The following is a 15695-nucleotide window of genomic DNA, read 5'->3' on the forward strand; positions in this document are numbered from 1 at the left end:
AGAGAAGATATATGTGGATAGTGTTATGTTAATTTCAGTTTAGTATTTGTGGGAGAAGTTGTGGCTTGGCTAGACTTAGGGTATTGCTTACTTATAGGGATGGTGAGATGTTGGAGTAACTATTTAAGCGATGTTGTAAATGTGTAGCTAGTGTTGTGGATGTTGGAGGGGATGTATTTAATCTGGAGTGTATGGCAGTGGGGAGGGATAATAAGAGTAGTAAAGTAGTAAGAACAAGTGAGATAAATAAGTGTCTTAGTAAGTGACTCATTTTGGATTTTAGGGATTGGAATTGGTTGTATATGCTAAAAGAGGTGGTGGAAAGTGCTATCTTACAGGAGGGGATGTGGCAGAAGAGAGGAAGGGGTTGTTAATGATATGAGGTATGGTATTGGTCAAGCCAGAGAGAGGGTGGAGTTACAGGAAGTATAAATGTAATGAAAGAGGGTGTGGGTGGAAATGGAGGTTGAGTAGCGGAGTGGAGTGAGCTCGTAGTGAAGCAAAGAGTGAACGGAGTGGGTGGCACCTGCCTTCACTTGAAGGTGAAAAGAAACACACTGTCTCTATGAGCCAACAAGCAAAGGTAGGAAGAACAACAGTTGCAAGTGGCAGAAACTATTTAAAAATACATGAGTGTACATGTGTTGAAAAGACTGGAATATTACAAAGCTCAAAGGGCTGTTAGCATACAAAGTCTGAGTTAAAGAGAATGTCAGAAATTAAACAGCAACAGATGCCATTGAATCTTCTACATCACAAATGGTACTTACAGTTGTGCACACTACTGAGGGACCCCCGTGGGATAGAGAGAAACACAGTGTGGTCAGGCGGAGGTTTTTAGTGTTTAAAGATGGCGCCGCAGCTAAGGGGAGGAATAAGTAAACTCTCAAGAAGAAGACGGAATGAATAGACAGGATTGACAGGGCTGGGAAGCTTACAATAAGATTATGGTAGGAGATGGGGGTGGGGGTGGGGAGCCAGGGCTTGGAGAAAGCTGTGAGAAAACAGGTTTGACAGGGCTAGAAACTTACAATAGAATTATGTTAGGAGAACAAGAGAAGGAGAGGAGGCTATGAAGCAGGACTTTGAAAAGGCTGTGGGAAGGGAAAAAAGAATCAAGCAGCTAGCCCAGGTCAGTACCTAAAGGTGTCTGGTTATCTATGTGAACCCAAAGCAGATTCAGTAGAGCATCAGGGACGTAGAATATAACATAAAGACAAAGCTTTGGGAAACTGTATGTATTTGTTACAATAAACAGCAGAATAAAATATAAGGATATAAAATAAATGTAATATACAAGATAAAATATAAGAATATAACATAAAGGCAAAGCTTTGGGAAACTGTATGTATTTGTTACAATAAACAGCAGAATAAAATATAAGAATATAACATAAATGTAATATATAAAATAAAATATAAGAATATAACATAAAGGCAAAGCTTTGGGAAACTGTATGTATTTGTTACAATAAACAGTAGAATAAAATAAAATAAATGCAAGGCTTTGGGAAACTGTATGTATTCGTTACAATAAACAGCAGAATAAAATATAAGGATATAAAATAAATGTAATATACAAGATAAAATATAAGAATATAACATAAATACAAAGCTTTGGAAACTGTATGTATTCGTTACAATAAACAGCAGAATAAAATATAAGAATATAACATAAATGTAATATATAAAATAAAATATAAGAATATAACATAAATGTAATATATAAGATAAAATATAAGAATATAACATAAATACAAAGCTTTGGGAAACTGTATATATATTTGTTACAATAAACAGGAGAATAAAATATAAGAATATAAAATAAATGTAATATATAAGATAAAATATAAGAATATAACATTAATACAAAACTTTGGAAACTGTATATATTCGTTACAATAAACGGGAGGAAAAGGGGGGGGTCCAGTAGCGTGCACAGCAGAAGAATCAGTAGGAGTATCACAGAGAGAAGATTATAATAGACCTACACTGCTCACAGTCTGTTCTTGCATGCAGGGAGTTGCTTCAGTTTTTTTTTTGTTTGTTTTTGTTGGACTTTTGAATGTGTTTAAGGGATGTTGTGCAGACTACTGGGGAATGCCCCTGGGAGAGAGAGAAACATAGTGTAGTGAGGCAGAGGTTTTTGTATTTAAAGATTAAAAGGATGGAGCTTGGAAGTGGATTACATGATGACATGGAGAAGGCTGGACATCCTATATATCCAAGCTGGAAGGGCATTGCAGCAAAGTCACTTGGCTTAGGACCCAGAATCTTCTACTCAGGAGGAGGACAGACAGTGTGGGAATTGTGATGAGAGAGAGGCTTCAGAAGGCAGTGAGGAATGTCATCAGAATTAGTGACAGACTCATGGAAATCAGACTCCAGTGTAATAGTTGGACACTATCCATAATCTCAGCCTATGCCTCACAGCAGGGTTGTGATAGTCAAGGAAAGAGTGTATTCAGACAGTAGTTGCAGGACCTATGAGATAAAGTAGGACAACAAGAATTGGTGTTGATAATAGATGACCTGAATGCACATATCGGGAGAGACAGAACAGGATATGAAGACTGCTTAGACGACATGGGTGGGGAAATAGGAATAAAGCCATTCTACACTTCTGTCTGACAAATGGCTTGATACTGGTCAACATATGGTTCATAAAGAGAGAGATGGTCACACGATCACATACCATCAGGATGCAGCTCAGGTAGACTTCCTGATGAAAGGACACTGGGGTAGAGCCAGTGATTGCAAAGTCATCCCCAGTGAGAACAGTCGGCCCACAGCATAAACCACTGGTTGCCACAATCAGCTTCAAGTAGTGGTCTGAGAAGGTCAGCAGAGACCAGGCTGAAAACCTGGAAATTGACTGGAGAGAAAGTATAACAATTCAAGGAATTACTCAGGACTCTTGCACCTCAAGTAGAGGAAATAGATGGAAATGAAGAAGAATGGCAGCGCCTCAAAACAGCATGTGTAATTGCTACGGAATAGATATGCGGTTGAGTCAGATATGGAAATAAGGTACATAAAGAAAGCTGGTGGTGGAATGCAGAAGTCCAGGAAGTCATCAAAAGAAAGAAGGAGTGTAGGAAAAAGTGGGAGATAGAAAAGATGGATCAGGGTAGGAAGGAATACTGGTTGGCTAACAAAGAGGCTAAGAAAGATGCAGTAGCAAAGAATAGGGCATCAGAGGCACTCTACCAACTTCTGGAAGTTGACTCAGTAGGTCGCTCATAGAAACTATATCAGGTTGCAAGGCAAAGACAGAAAGATAAAGAAGATAGTCAGACACCCTTCATAAGGGATGCCAACAACAATGTGCTCACCATTTCACAAGGCATCAAAGGCAGATGGTAGGAGTACTTCCAGCAGCTTCTGAAGCTGTACTGCCCCAGACACAACCTACAATGAGAGAAGAGGAGGAGCCCACCATAAAAGAAGTAAAAACAGCACTAAGGAAAATGAAGTCAGGGAAAGTAGCAGGCTCAGATGAGGTCACAACAGAAATAATAAAGATGCTGGGTGAGACAGGGGAGAAATGGTTTCTGAGGGTACTCATAGCTGTGTGGAGAGGAAAGATATCCCAGAGAATACGCATGCTAGTGCCAGCATTTAAGAACAAAAGGGACATTCACAACTTTGGGAAGTACAGAGGTATTGAACTCCTGTCACATTTCATGAAAGTTCTGGAGAGGGTGTTTGATAAATCAATACGCACAGCAGTAGAAAGTAAGATGGGAGATGAGCAGTTTTGATTCAGATCAGGATACAGCACAACTGACCCAATGTTTGCAGTGAGACCGATAGTTGAAAAGCAGCTAGAGTTTAGGAAAGAGTCCAACTGAGTATTTCTAGACTTGAAGAAAGTATATGACAAGGCCCCAAGAAAGTTGATTTGGGCAGTCCTGTGGTGGTTCGAATTCACAGAAACATTGATAGAATTAGTGTAAGCTAGGTACAAGGACCCAATGACTCAAGAAGGAACAGCATTTGGTCTCACAGAGAATTTCCCAATGGGAGTGGGTGTGCATCAGGGTTCAGCTCTGAGCTCACTGCTGTTCATACTGGTTATGGACTACATTAGTAAATAGGTTGGAGGGGACAGGTTAGCAAAGTTGCTGTATGCAGATGATGTGTCATTACAGGTAGACTCTGAGCAACAACTTCAGCAAAAGATAGGGGATTGGAATACAAAACTGAAGGCACCTGGGATGAAACCAAGTAAGACAGTGGCAATGGCAGCAAATTGGAGAAAAAAGAAGAAGATGAGAATAGAAAAAGAAGGGAAGACAGTGAAACTGGTTAACAGCTTCAAGTATTTGGGAGGGGTGGTTGAGGAGAAGGAATGTCTGAATGAAGAGGTCAAACCTGGAATCAGAGGGGCTACAGCTAACTAGCATAGAGTCTCAGGTGTAGTCTGTGACAGAAGAATGCCAAAGAAGCTGAAAAGTAAAGTGTACAAAACTGTGGTGTGACCAGTACTACTGTGTGGTATAGAAACCCGGGCAGTAAAGGCAGAGCAGATGAAGAAGCTAAAGGTAGTGAAGATGAAGTGCCTGAGATGGGTGATAGGAAGACATAAGAGCAGAAGCCAAAGTAGCTAAAATTGCAGAAAAGATCAAAGAGAACAGATTACAGTGGTTTGGGCACATGTCCAGAGAAGCAGAAGACAATCTGGTGAAGAAAATTTGGGACAGACAGGAAGAAGGCAAGAGGAAACGAGGCCATCCAGGAAAGAGTTGGATGGATTGTGTGAGAGAAAATCTGTGACAGTCAGACATGAGTGTTGAAGAAGGCAGGAGTGTGGCATTGAATCAAAAGAGATGGTGACAGTTAACACAACACCCCGACTCCATATAGGAAATGGGAAGAAGGGGATTGATGATGATAATTACACACACACACACACACACACACACACACACACACACACACACACACACACACACACACACACACACTAAATAAATACATTTTATTAGACCATGTGGAAACCTACTGTAGTGACAATGGTAAGACTATTAATTATCTCTACCTTTTTTTTAAACAAGAAACATTTTTATTAAATTATCATGTATGACATAGCCAATCATACATTTCTATAAATGAAAACAAACCATACTGACATAATTTCAATTGCAAACATTATATATCACAAATATGCAGCTCTGGTGTGGGTGGTTATGCACTTAGCCAGAGCATATGGGATATGAAGATGCAATGAGCAAGCATGGAGGTTGGATGAAATTGAGTTGTCATTCTGGGATGTGTCTTCTAAAGCTGGTACATGGACTGGAAAGGCCTGGATGGGATATGGAGCTGACATTAGCTCAAATTCCCCTAGTAGTTTGCTCTTGCATGCATAAGTTGAGATCCTACCATACATCAGACAGTTGCCTGATATCATGACCTTGGACCTGTCTTGTGAATCCTGGAGGATAAGATCCTGGTGGACTCACCTCAGTCTGGACTGCTAATATGTGGTGGATCTTGAAAGATGACTCTGGAGAAGAGTCTTTGGCCCAAGCGCAACCACCAAGGCTTATCATGGATGAACTCTGGATGCCCAACTGGGAAATGGGTCATGCTGATACCTTGGGCTACACCTCTCCATTGAAGTTGTTGGGGGATGCACTCTTTTTGTGCCTGTTATTATCCACTGAAATGAAAGAAAGGTACAAGTACAAGTCCTTGCTACTCAAGGAATTTGTTGGTAACACATGAGGATGTTACATTTGTCTAGGGGTAGAACTTACCCCCAAATTGGTGTGGCCAGTGCTGTACTTCACATCCTTTACCTGCTCATGGTTCTCCTGCACCAGTCTGGTACTGTGCAAAACAGACTAATGTTCTTATCTTCTCTCAGCATTCTTAGTTGCTGCCATCTTGAAAAATGAAAGAGAGGTCCAGTGCTTTTCTCTCTTTTGTCTTTCTAATGGCTGACTTGAAATGCTTACACTTAAGATTGTGCTTTACATTGTAATGCTGCAAAGTTGTGTGATCTGATGGCAAGAAGAACAAGTTTGATGGTTTGTGTTTAATAGGCATAAAATGGAGGTATTTTTCTATACTCGATGACAAAGTTGAGATCAAAACTGTATGAGTGACAGCAAATAACTTGATGCAAGGAGAGGTACTTAAAGGCCAGGTGTGGTGTATAAGCTAGGAGGATGATTAGCATGATTCACTTGTGCCCCCAGCCGTGGAACCCAAAGAGGAAAAAATAACAAAGATAGAGACTGCAGGACAAAATCCCAAGTCACTGCACTGCAGAGGGCTCCTGACACCAGGCAATTGTACCTATTCTAATTGTAAGACAGTACATTTCAAACTCAAATCTGTTTAACAAGCCACATTGTCATCTAAATAGTATCAGTTTTAGCCCAATTTAGGTAAATAATTTGTACGTGTAGTTTTCGTTACTGATTACCTTGTCACATAACAAGCAGCTTACACACTTTTAGAGGACTGATACCAAGCTCTGAATAAGCATGCTATTGTTTAATGTAATTGCACAAGGCATTCTGTACAGAAAAGTGTTTTTGGGTACTTCGGGATATGATACCTAAATTTACTGGCACCACTCTTATAGGTTCATAGGTTCATATGTAGGTACTAGGCTATCAGACCAAGGCCCTAAGTAAGCCTAGCCAACAAGGTTCCCTGGCTTACGCTACCCAAGAAAGTTAATTTCCTGTGCCCCTGTCAAGCAGAGCCACAGAACTGATCCCCAGGGTGTACTTCCTATTTCCCATCCACTCATCAAGATTTTTCTTGAAGAGTGCTAATGAGGAACTTTGCTTGATACAGATGGGTAGCTTGTTCCAGAGTATAGGAAGTCTCTGGGACAGGAATCTATCCCTCCAGCATGTCCTGTTTATTGTGGTGACAAGGTTTAGGTCTCTAGAGCATGTAGCTCGGAGGGATTGGGATTTCTTAAGGTGTTAGTGTTTAATATCAAATAACTCAATAGATGGCATTCAGTAAGGATTTCTAGATACTGTGTTTTTCAATTTTTTTTCTGAAATAAAGTATTGAGACTGCAAATTATGAGGTGTTTTAAACTTTGTTTTAATAGACTGTTTTCAGAAAACAATTTGAAGAAATTATACGTCCAGCATTAAGAATTCCAGCAATGTGCATAAACTATAATTGTTTTCAAGTTAAAGACATGCTATAACACGAGGCAAATACTTGTTAGTAGTTGATTAAATATTTAAATAGCTGCTAAAAAGCATCATCAGCTTTATGGCAGAAACAGAGAACAAAGATAAATCGGTTATAATTGCTAGGACTGGTATTACAGTCTATTGAGCTATGGCTGCTGTAATGCAAGCTAGTTAGCATGCATTTGAATACCTTCAGATGTGTTTAAACTTATGGGCATTGACTACACAGGATGCCCTGTTTCTCCACTTTGTCTCAAAGAATAGACATAGAGCAATAAATCCCCATTAAAATAGTCAGACATCGCAAATTAAGAACAAGTTAAAACAAAAGTTAATAGGTTAAGACTATGGGAAAAAGGACGAACATTCCTTTGCAGCATTTATTTCTTTATCTGATCAATGCTTGCTCCATCTCTGTACAGGAGAAATATTTTGTAATAGTGTATTGCACACTCTAGGCTAGCAAAGAAGAAGAAGAAAAAATACATCAGCTTTTATCTTTTCTTATACGGTCTGCTATGGTTCATAGGCGAATGGTACGCTAACAGTCCTGAAGGGTCATTTTAGTCTGACCAATAATATGAGGCAAGAATCAAATTCTGTACCCTGTGCTTATAAGGTGAAGCCCTTAACAGTTATGACAAACCCACCCCCACCACGGTCTAGAAAGATAAAAAATATGCATTGCCTTTATGTTTTGTAGAAAGCTTCATCAGCACTTTTAGGCTGCCTGTTTTTCCTGTGGACTGTGTAGCTCTCAAATAAGACATTTTGTTTCTTTTGGGTATCTGCCAAGCAGTCACTATCTTCAGACACGCCTACATCATCATGATCACTTGTCCTTGAAAATGTTACATTGTGTTCTCTTTCATCATGCTGTGGACAAAGTCCTTGCTTTTTTATTGAACCAGAAATTATTGCTCTTGAACAGATATGACATGTTGGATGGTATGAGTATGATCCTGAAACATCAAGACTGGTTTTATATAGATGGGCATTCTTCTTTTTTATTTTGGAGATCTCAACTGTTTAATATTTTGCATTCTATAAATCCAAGGTCTTTAACTAGACCTCTTAAATCTTATCATTAAGGGTAATTTCCATTGCGATGACCAGAAATAGACAATTCCTACTCACTCTTGTTATCTATGGGCACTATGCTCTGTCCAGAGTGGACATAGGTGATGACTACACCACACTTTTCAGATCATCTTCATGGCATTGCAAGGTTTCTGTCCATTGTCTCTTTTAGACACCTCCTTGTCATTTTTGAGTTGCTCATTAACACCAAATAAACCCATGATTTTTACCTGCAAGCAAAATCACAAAACATTTCATAGAAAATGCACAGTGATTCAAAATTTAGATTATCAGTCAGTGCAGGCAGGTTCAGCCTTATGCAGACATTCTGTACTATCATTCTGGAGTTTTTAAAGAATGTATTCAATTAATTCATGCTGTGTTCATAATATAACCTGATAGTAGAAAATAAGCACACTTTATGATGCATCAACAAAGACATCAGACCCTCTGACTGCAATGTCACCTAGCTATACATATCAGCTTACATGTGGCATTCACCATTTTAACAGCAGGACCAATGTTCCATCATAGACTAAGTCTAGTCCTATTCCTAATGTGGTATTCTTAAATCCCATATATGATCAGAGTCATATGTCTGTCTTGAGATAAAATTAGTATCTGAGATTCATTTGGGTGTTGTATTCTGCCTATAAGGAACGTTCTTGGGCCAGACATTCACCAATGCATGTGTGAGCATGTTGGTATGTAACACGTGGCATTTACATATTAGAACATGGATACACACACTCACCAATGCATATGTGAGCCTGGTGGTATGTAACATGTAGAATTAACATATCAGAACATGGATGCATGCATTCACCAATGCATGTGTGAGCTTGGTGGTTTGTAACATATGGCATTTACATATTAGAACATGGATGCATACAATCATCAATGTATGGGTGAGTCTGCCGGTATGTAACATGTGGCATTTGGTTTACCTCCATTAGGTTGCAAATAAAATATGCGACCGGTCAAATAACTACCTCACAATGTCAGAAACTGCACTTTTGACTGCTGAAAACAGCAAAAGTGCTACACAACAAATTCAACTATCTGGTAATGTCGAATGTGTTCGAAACACCCGACATTTCTGGATGTCTCCAAACACCGTTATGTCCCCTGCAGCCCCCTTACCCCCTGCCAATTTAATATACTAACTCTGAGATTGCACTACAGTGAAGGAAAGGGTACATGTCCCGATCCCGACTATAGTGCGATCTGCACTCAGAATGCTGAATTCACATGAGCGAATGCACACTGGCATTCGCTCATTTGAATTCACAACTATGTGATTCAACATATACAAATCTTGCCGTTGTACTTTCGCACTTTAGTGCATTGTACAACAGACTCCTGATGTTATGAAGGTAAACCATGGCATTTACATATTAGAACATGGATATAATTTCTAACGGCAATGTGCATTTGCTTCGAGTCATACAGGTCAGTTCATAGAATGCATCACATTTTAGAACTGGTGTCAGTAATGTTTCAGAATGGTTTCAATGCTAACTGGTTGCTCTTTATTCTCATGTAATAGACTAGACAATATACAAGGTGGAGGGGGTTCTGATGATGACAAAAAAAAAAAAAAAAAACAAAACAAAACATATCAGCCCTAATCTCTAAGCTTATTATTGGGAATAATTCTAAATTAGGCACTGACCCAAATTGGGTTTTATTTGAGGTCTCTAGAAACAGTCATAACAAAATCCACAGTACAGTAATCTACATCCCCCATCACTCTCTGTAATTGAGACCATTTTCAGTGACATAACACACTTTGCCAAACATAGAAAACTGATCATCTTAAGTTACATTAACATTAATTTTAAAAGGAAGTTAAAGACTTGCTGCTTAGATTAACTTCCTTCCTTAAATTGTCACAGTAAGTAGCCAAAGGCAACCTAATATGTCCTTTTAACTAACATGCCAGACAAGTTGCACCCTCTGGATGTTCTTCATAACTGCATAATTGACCATAACTCCTTTTTCTTAACATGGTCTTTCAGAGTACCAAGCACCTCCCCTTGATTATCTTCACACGGGATTTCTCAGCAATATTCCATGATTTCCTGCTGTATGCCCTTCAGCACATAGGCTGGAGTAGTCTTTATTGATGCTCCAATCCAATCTCTCTGTTTTATCAACTTTCTATAATTTGGTAGGATCTATCCAAGGTAAACTCTACACCAAATGAAAGCCATCTCCCTGGCTTAGTATGGAAGCGATCAGTCTTATAAAAGACAGAGACATAGCATGGCAAAATTAGAAAGCTGAAGCTATACATCCCACAGACCACAATGAATATCTTCTATTAATACAAAAAACTAGAATTGCTAGAAAAATTGTAAAAGCTGAATACTTAAGGTGACAGCTAGCCAAGTACCTCAGGCACCCTAAACAATTAGAGTACTGTATAAAATCCATCTGTAGCAATAACATCTTTCTAAAAATTCCTCTTCTTCCAAACTTTCCCTCTGCTCTGATCAATGCTATTGGTAAAATATTTCTCACCACCGAACATGCAATGGCTAACACTTCACATATACAACACCTACCACAACATTCACACCTCAAACTTTTAGACTATCCACCTTTCTACTTTAAAAGTGTCACTAAGAACAATGTCCTGGAATTTCCAGAAAAAACACAGTACACTTACAACCCATTCTTAAAACCTTTACACTCTGAGATCCTGTGAGTGGCATAGTGGTACAGTGGGTAGAGTTGTCAGCTTACAGCAAGAGGTTCTCTAGTTTGAGTCTCAGCTAGGGCAGCTTCTGTGTGGAGTATGCATGTCCTCCCTGTGTTTGGATGGGTTTTCTGTGGGTACGCTGGCTTCCCCCCCACATTCTAAAGACATGCAATAGATTGATTGTACATTGGTGTGAGTATGCATACATGTGTGTGGTGTGGAAGAACAATTATGACAAGGCTAACCACATGGTTTTGTGAACATTGGCTCTAGATAATCATTACTGTTGAAATGACACCCGGCCTGACCTCATGTGCAAAAATGGGAAAAAGAGGTTGGGGATGGATGGATGGATGGATGAATTGGTGGATGGATGGATAGATGGAAAGATTTTACTAAGCAAAACCTCTCACTTTCAGTTTCAGTTTACCCCTTACCACTTAACCTGTTCCTTTAGGTTTTATGCATGCACTGATTGTATTTCTCCCTAAATCCCAGTATAATTAAGATCCCTCACACTTTAAGCCAACATCTGCCAATTAGGAAAAAATACTTGAAAAATTATTTATGATCCGATATTAGAGTACATTTCTAAATATGATATTTTAACAGATGGATTTCATCCTTGGTATAGTACCCTTACTGCACTTTACACATTTACAGACAGGCTCTATAACAGTATGGGCCAGGGTTTCATGACAAGAACAATATTTCTCAACCTCAAAAGAACACTGGAAACTGTTAGCCATGCACTTTAATAAACAGGCTGTCAGAATGTGGCTTCGTTCCAGAGGATTTACATTGGTTTCAGGGCTACTTAAGCAACATAACCTTCACTATATAAAATGCTAACATATCCTCAGCTAATGTAGAAATTCTTATGTTGTCCCTTATAGATCAGTTCTAGGAATCCTCCTCTATTTGTTCATTAATGACCTCTCTTGGGACCTGCCAGTCTTAGGCTGTTTAATATACAGAGATGGCATACTGATTGCTAGGCATAGGGCAAACAACCAATGATATCGCCACAAACCAAAAATACATCTTTGGTTTATGCTAATAACAAACTCAATATAAATGTCAACAAGTGTATAGTTATGGTATTTGGCACTGCTCAAAGGATTAAGTAAGTGCCTACACCTACCATTTCGGGCCCTTCTCACAAGGATTTGCAAACTACCACTTCACAAAGGTGCTTGGAAATAGCAATGTATCCTTCCCTTTTATTTGCATTTCATATTGAAAGCCAAGTTAATGAAGTCTTCCGCTAACTAAAAGTTGCCTATTCAATCTCCTAACTCCTGAGGTCAGAAGGTCTATAATTATCAATGTTCTTGTTCCTAGGATTAAATAGGGACTACTCCTGCTTCTTACCAAGTCAGCATCTAATACCACACTGCTACAACCCACCAAAAATAAAATATTCCACGTTATTATCCTAACAAATAATAGAGAACAGCATTGCCATACAATAAAGAAAGCTAGGCGGCTCTCAGTATCAGTGAGAGCTTATCTACTGCTTAATGCCCTGGATACTGTACTCCACTAAAGAACAAATGACTCAGTAGAGAGTATAGCTATACTGACTGCAGTACGGTCATGATGGTCTTAGCTAAACTCCTCCCTAAAATTAGCCACAACAGAAGAAACTTCTTCAGAATTGCCCCACCCATCTGGAACAAAGTAGCTAACTTTAAGTTGTAGTTAAAACCATATCAAAGATGATTATGCGTTTATATGCTTTAGAGATGCCATTTTCACTCCCAATGTGTTAGCCTGGCCAGTGCTCTTAATGTTATCAGTCAGCTCACTTACTAGATGGCTTCATCATATGTTTCTATTCTTTTTGCTATGGCAAAACAAAGTGAACTTGGCCATCCACTGGTGTTGTCACTTAACCTGATTCAAGAATGTTTTAACTGTCATTGTAACTAATGGATTCATTGCTGTAAAATGTTGCACTTATAATGACTGACTGATATTTTCATAGCAAATGTCTATTGATGTAATGATTTTTGCAATTCCTCTGTAAGCTGTTTTGTCTTGTCTCTGTAGCTTGGGCATGACTGAAAATGTCTTTGGGTCTGTTCAACTACCCAGTTAAATAAATAAATGTGAAGCTATAATCAAAGGATAATATTTTTAAAATGCTATATTTGCTGCCACACTTGTGATGAATTATGTAGGTGGCTAACACTGTGGATACTTTGGGGCAAGCATGTTATACCTCTGCTCAGAAGATAAAAAGTTCTCACTATGCATACTCATGTACTGGAAAGACACTTTTACTCAAATGCACAAAATATTGCAAAACTTGTTACAGTCTGTGATGTCAGACTGACAACACAATAAATAAATAATTAAATAAATGCATTCCTTGCACGAGAAGGAATGCGTTACACAGCCCGTATGGCTGCAGCTGCTCGTCCATAGATTATAGTTGCAGCGGCTGTGCTGTTCAGGCACTTTGCACTATGGCAAAGTGCTGCTGCAGCCGTTTGGTTTCGGCGTTGTAGCTCGCAGGCAAATGTCTCGCGAGCTACACGCCGGAATCCCTTTTTACATCTTGCCTGTTTATTACTGACATAATTTGTCTATCAGAAATGTCATTGGCTTACCATACTTAAACAACATGTGCTCCATAGTGGCTGTGCAAAACACAACAAACTACTAGACACCATAAAAATCTGCTTTTTAAATATAAAGTGGTATATCAGGTGATAAAAATGTTGTAAGACAGCAGTTTAGTTCCATCGTTCCTACACCCAAAGATGACAAAAGGTAATATTTATTAACTATGTGTTGCAAATGTATATGCCTAACATACAGTATTAAATATGTTGATATACTATAGCTGGAATTGCTACATATGATAGTTTCAGATTTTTAACTGAAATGTGCCAAGACTGAACTGAAAATGGAATGAATCCATGACTATCTGTTTTTACTTAACAGTACCTGGAAATGAGATTCAATAAAGTTGTTCGTTTATGTGGGACCCTACTGTTTATTATTCAAACAGTAAGTAACTATTTTTTAATCTTTTTCTTAAGTTTGTAAAATAATATTTGGAAATGTATTTCAATTGATTTTTCATATTCAGTGAGCATAATCTATTGACTAAGGTAATTCACTGAGTATGAACTCTACCCTATGGATCTGTGTTTGATTCCTAAAATTTTTGACTGTTATTTCATTTTAAGAAAATCAGTTATGCATGTTTCATGCCTGTTCATTTATCTATGAAAAGCTTTCACATCTGTACATAATTATTTTTTTATTTATTAAATGTGTGATAAATCTAAAAAGTGATTTTCATTTTTAGCCTTCTTTTTAACTCTGGTAAATGATTATACTAATTATGACCATCTGTTTGAGAGGAATACAAGATTTACCCCATGACCAGCATGGTAAACATGATAAATCTGATCTGGAGTGGATACATCCTGCATCACCCTAGTCAAGCAATGAACATTACACACTGGAACCTTTTATAAATCATTTCCTTTTATTCTCGTACTTTGTCTTCATGTCTCCTTTCACCAAAAGGTTTCAGTATTGACAACTCTTTAATGTACTATTTGTGCACATGTTGCTTTATGTGCAAATACAATTTATCAACAGGCCAGTTTTTTGTGCCATGGTGGTGTAGCTTAAGAAAAGTCCCCACAACTTTGTTTTTCAGTTTCTTGTTTCAAGATGCATTAGGCAGAAATCACTTTAAGAATAAAATCTTTTATAGATCTGCTATTCTACAGTGCAATTGTACGCATTTTTAATACATATTTTTGTGAACTTGTTGCTGGTCTCATATTGGTAACAATTTAACTTGTGCTTTATTGCTAAATTAAAATGATCATTTTGCACTGAAAACTGTATTTTATAACTGCTGACAAAGATGTCATATAGCCAGTGTAATATCAGAATAAAGCCAGATGTGTATTGTGTTATATAATCATGTAATGCAAGACTGCAGAATTATTTATTGTGAAATATGAGAAACAGATAAACTTGTTTAAGCCTTAAGCACAGAAATATTACCTTGATAGAAGAAAAGGACCATTTATCCCATCACTGTATTTGTAAAGAATGAACAGCACTTCCTAATAAACCAACAACTGCCACCCAGGCTGATTACTCCATTGAAAAGACACTTCTAAGAATTGACCCGGTAGTCAGGGATCTGGGAATATATATAGCCAGTAAACTGTCCTTTGACCAACATGTGGCCATAAAAGTAAGAAAATCATTCTATGTTACCCAACTTATAAGTAAGGGCACGGCATCCAGATCCAAGGCAGTCATAGTGCCACTTTATTCTGGCATTATCAGACCCATGAATGCATATAATGCTCCCTTTGGCACGTACCTGACCAGACATATGCAACAGTTGGAACACCAACAAAGGTTCCTCACCAAGAGAATCCAGGATATAACCACATTGTCATATATGAATCACCTTAAAGCCCTGTCTCTGTACTCTATCTCCTACAGGTTACTGAGAGGTAATCTACGCCTGGCATACAGGGCATTCTTGGATACAGCTCTGATGGACCTTTCCTCTACAAAATGAACAGCATCAGAGCCACTAGATGCAAGGATTTAAATTTTGATTGTGACATAAATAAAACAGATGTGTGTCTCAGAGGATCCCCATCCATGTGAAGCAGAGTCCATCCCTAACTATATTGAACCTTGACCAATGGATGAGAAATCAGAAATTCAGCCCAG

At 38.4% G+C, this 15695-nt stretch overlaps 1 protein-coding gene across 1 annotated transcript in view; it reads left to right on the plus strand.

The window, feature by feature from the left end:
- The window catches only part of SLC5A8 (solute carrier family 5 member 8), a 181918-nt gene that overhangs the window by 23286 nt on the left and 142937 nt on the right, over positions 1–15695 (plus strand). Inside the window, exon 2 of the mRNA XM_044087777.1 lies at positions 13920–13985. Coding sequence (XP_043943712.1) covers positions 13920–13985 — 66 coding nt within the window. The remainder of the gene's footprint in view (positions 1–13919; positions 13986–15695) is intronic.

This window comes from Protopterus annectens, chromosome 11.part0 (assembly GCF_019279795.1).
Source record: "Protopterus annectens isolate FY-2018-M chromosome 11.part0, PAN1.0, whole genome shotgun sequence".
NCBI lineage: Eukaryota > Metazoa > Chordata > Ceratodontiformes > Protopteridae > Protopterus > Protopterus annectens.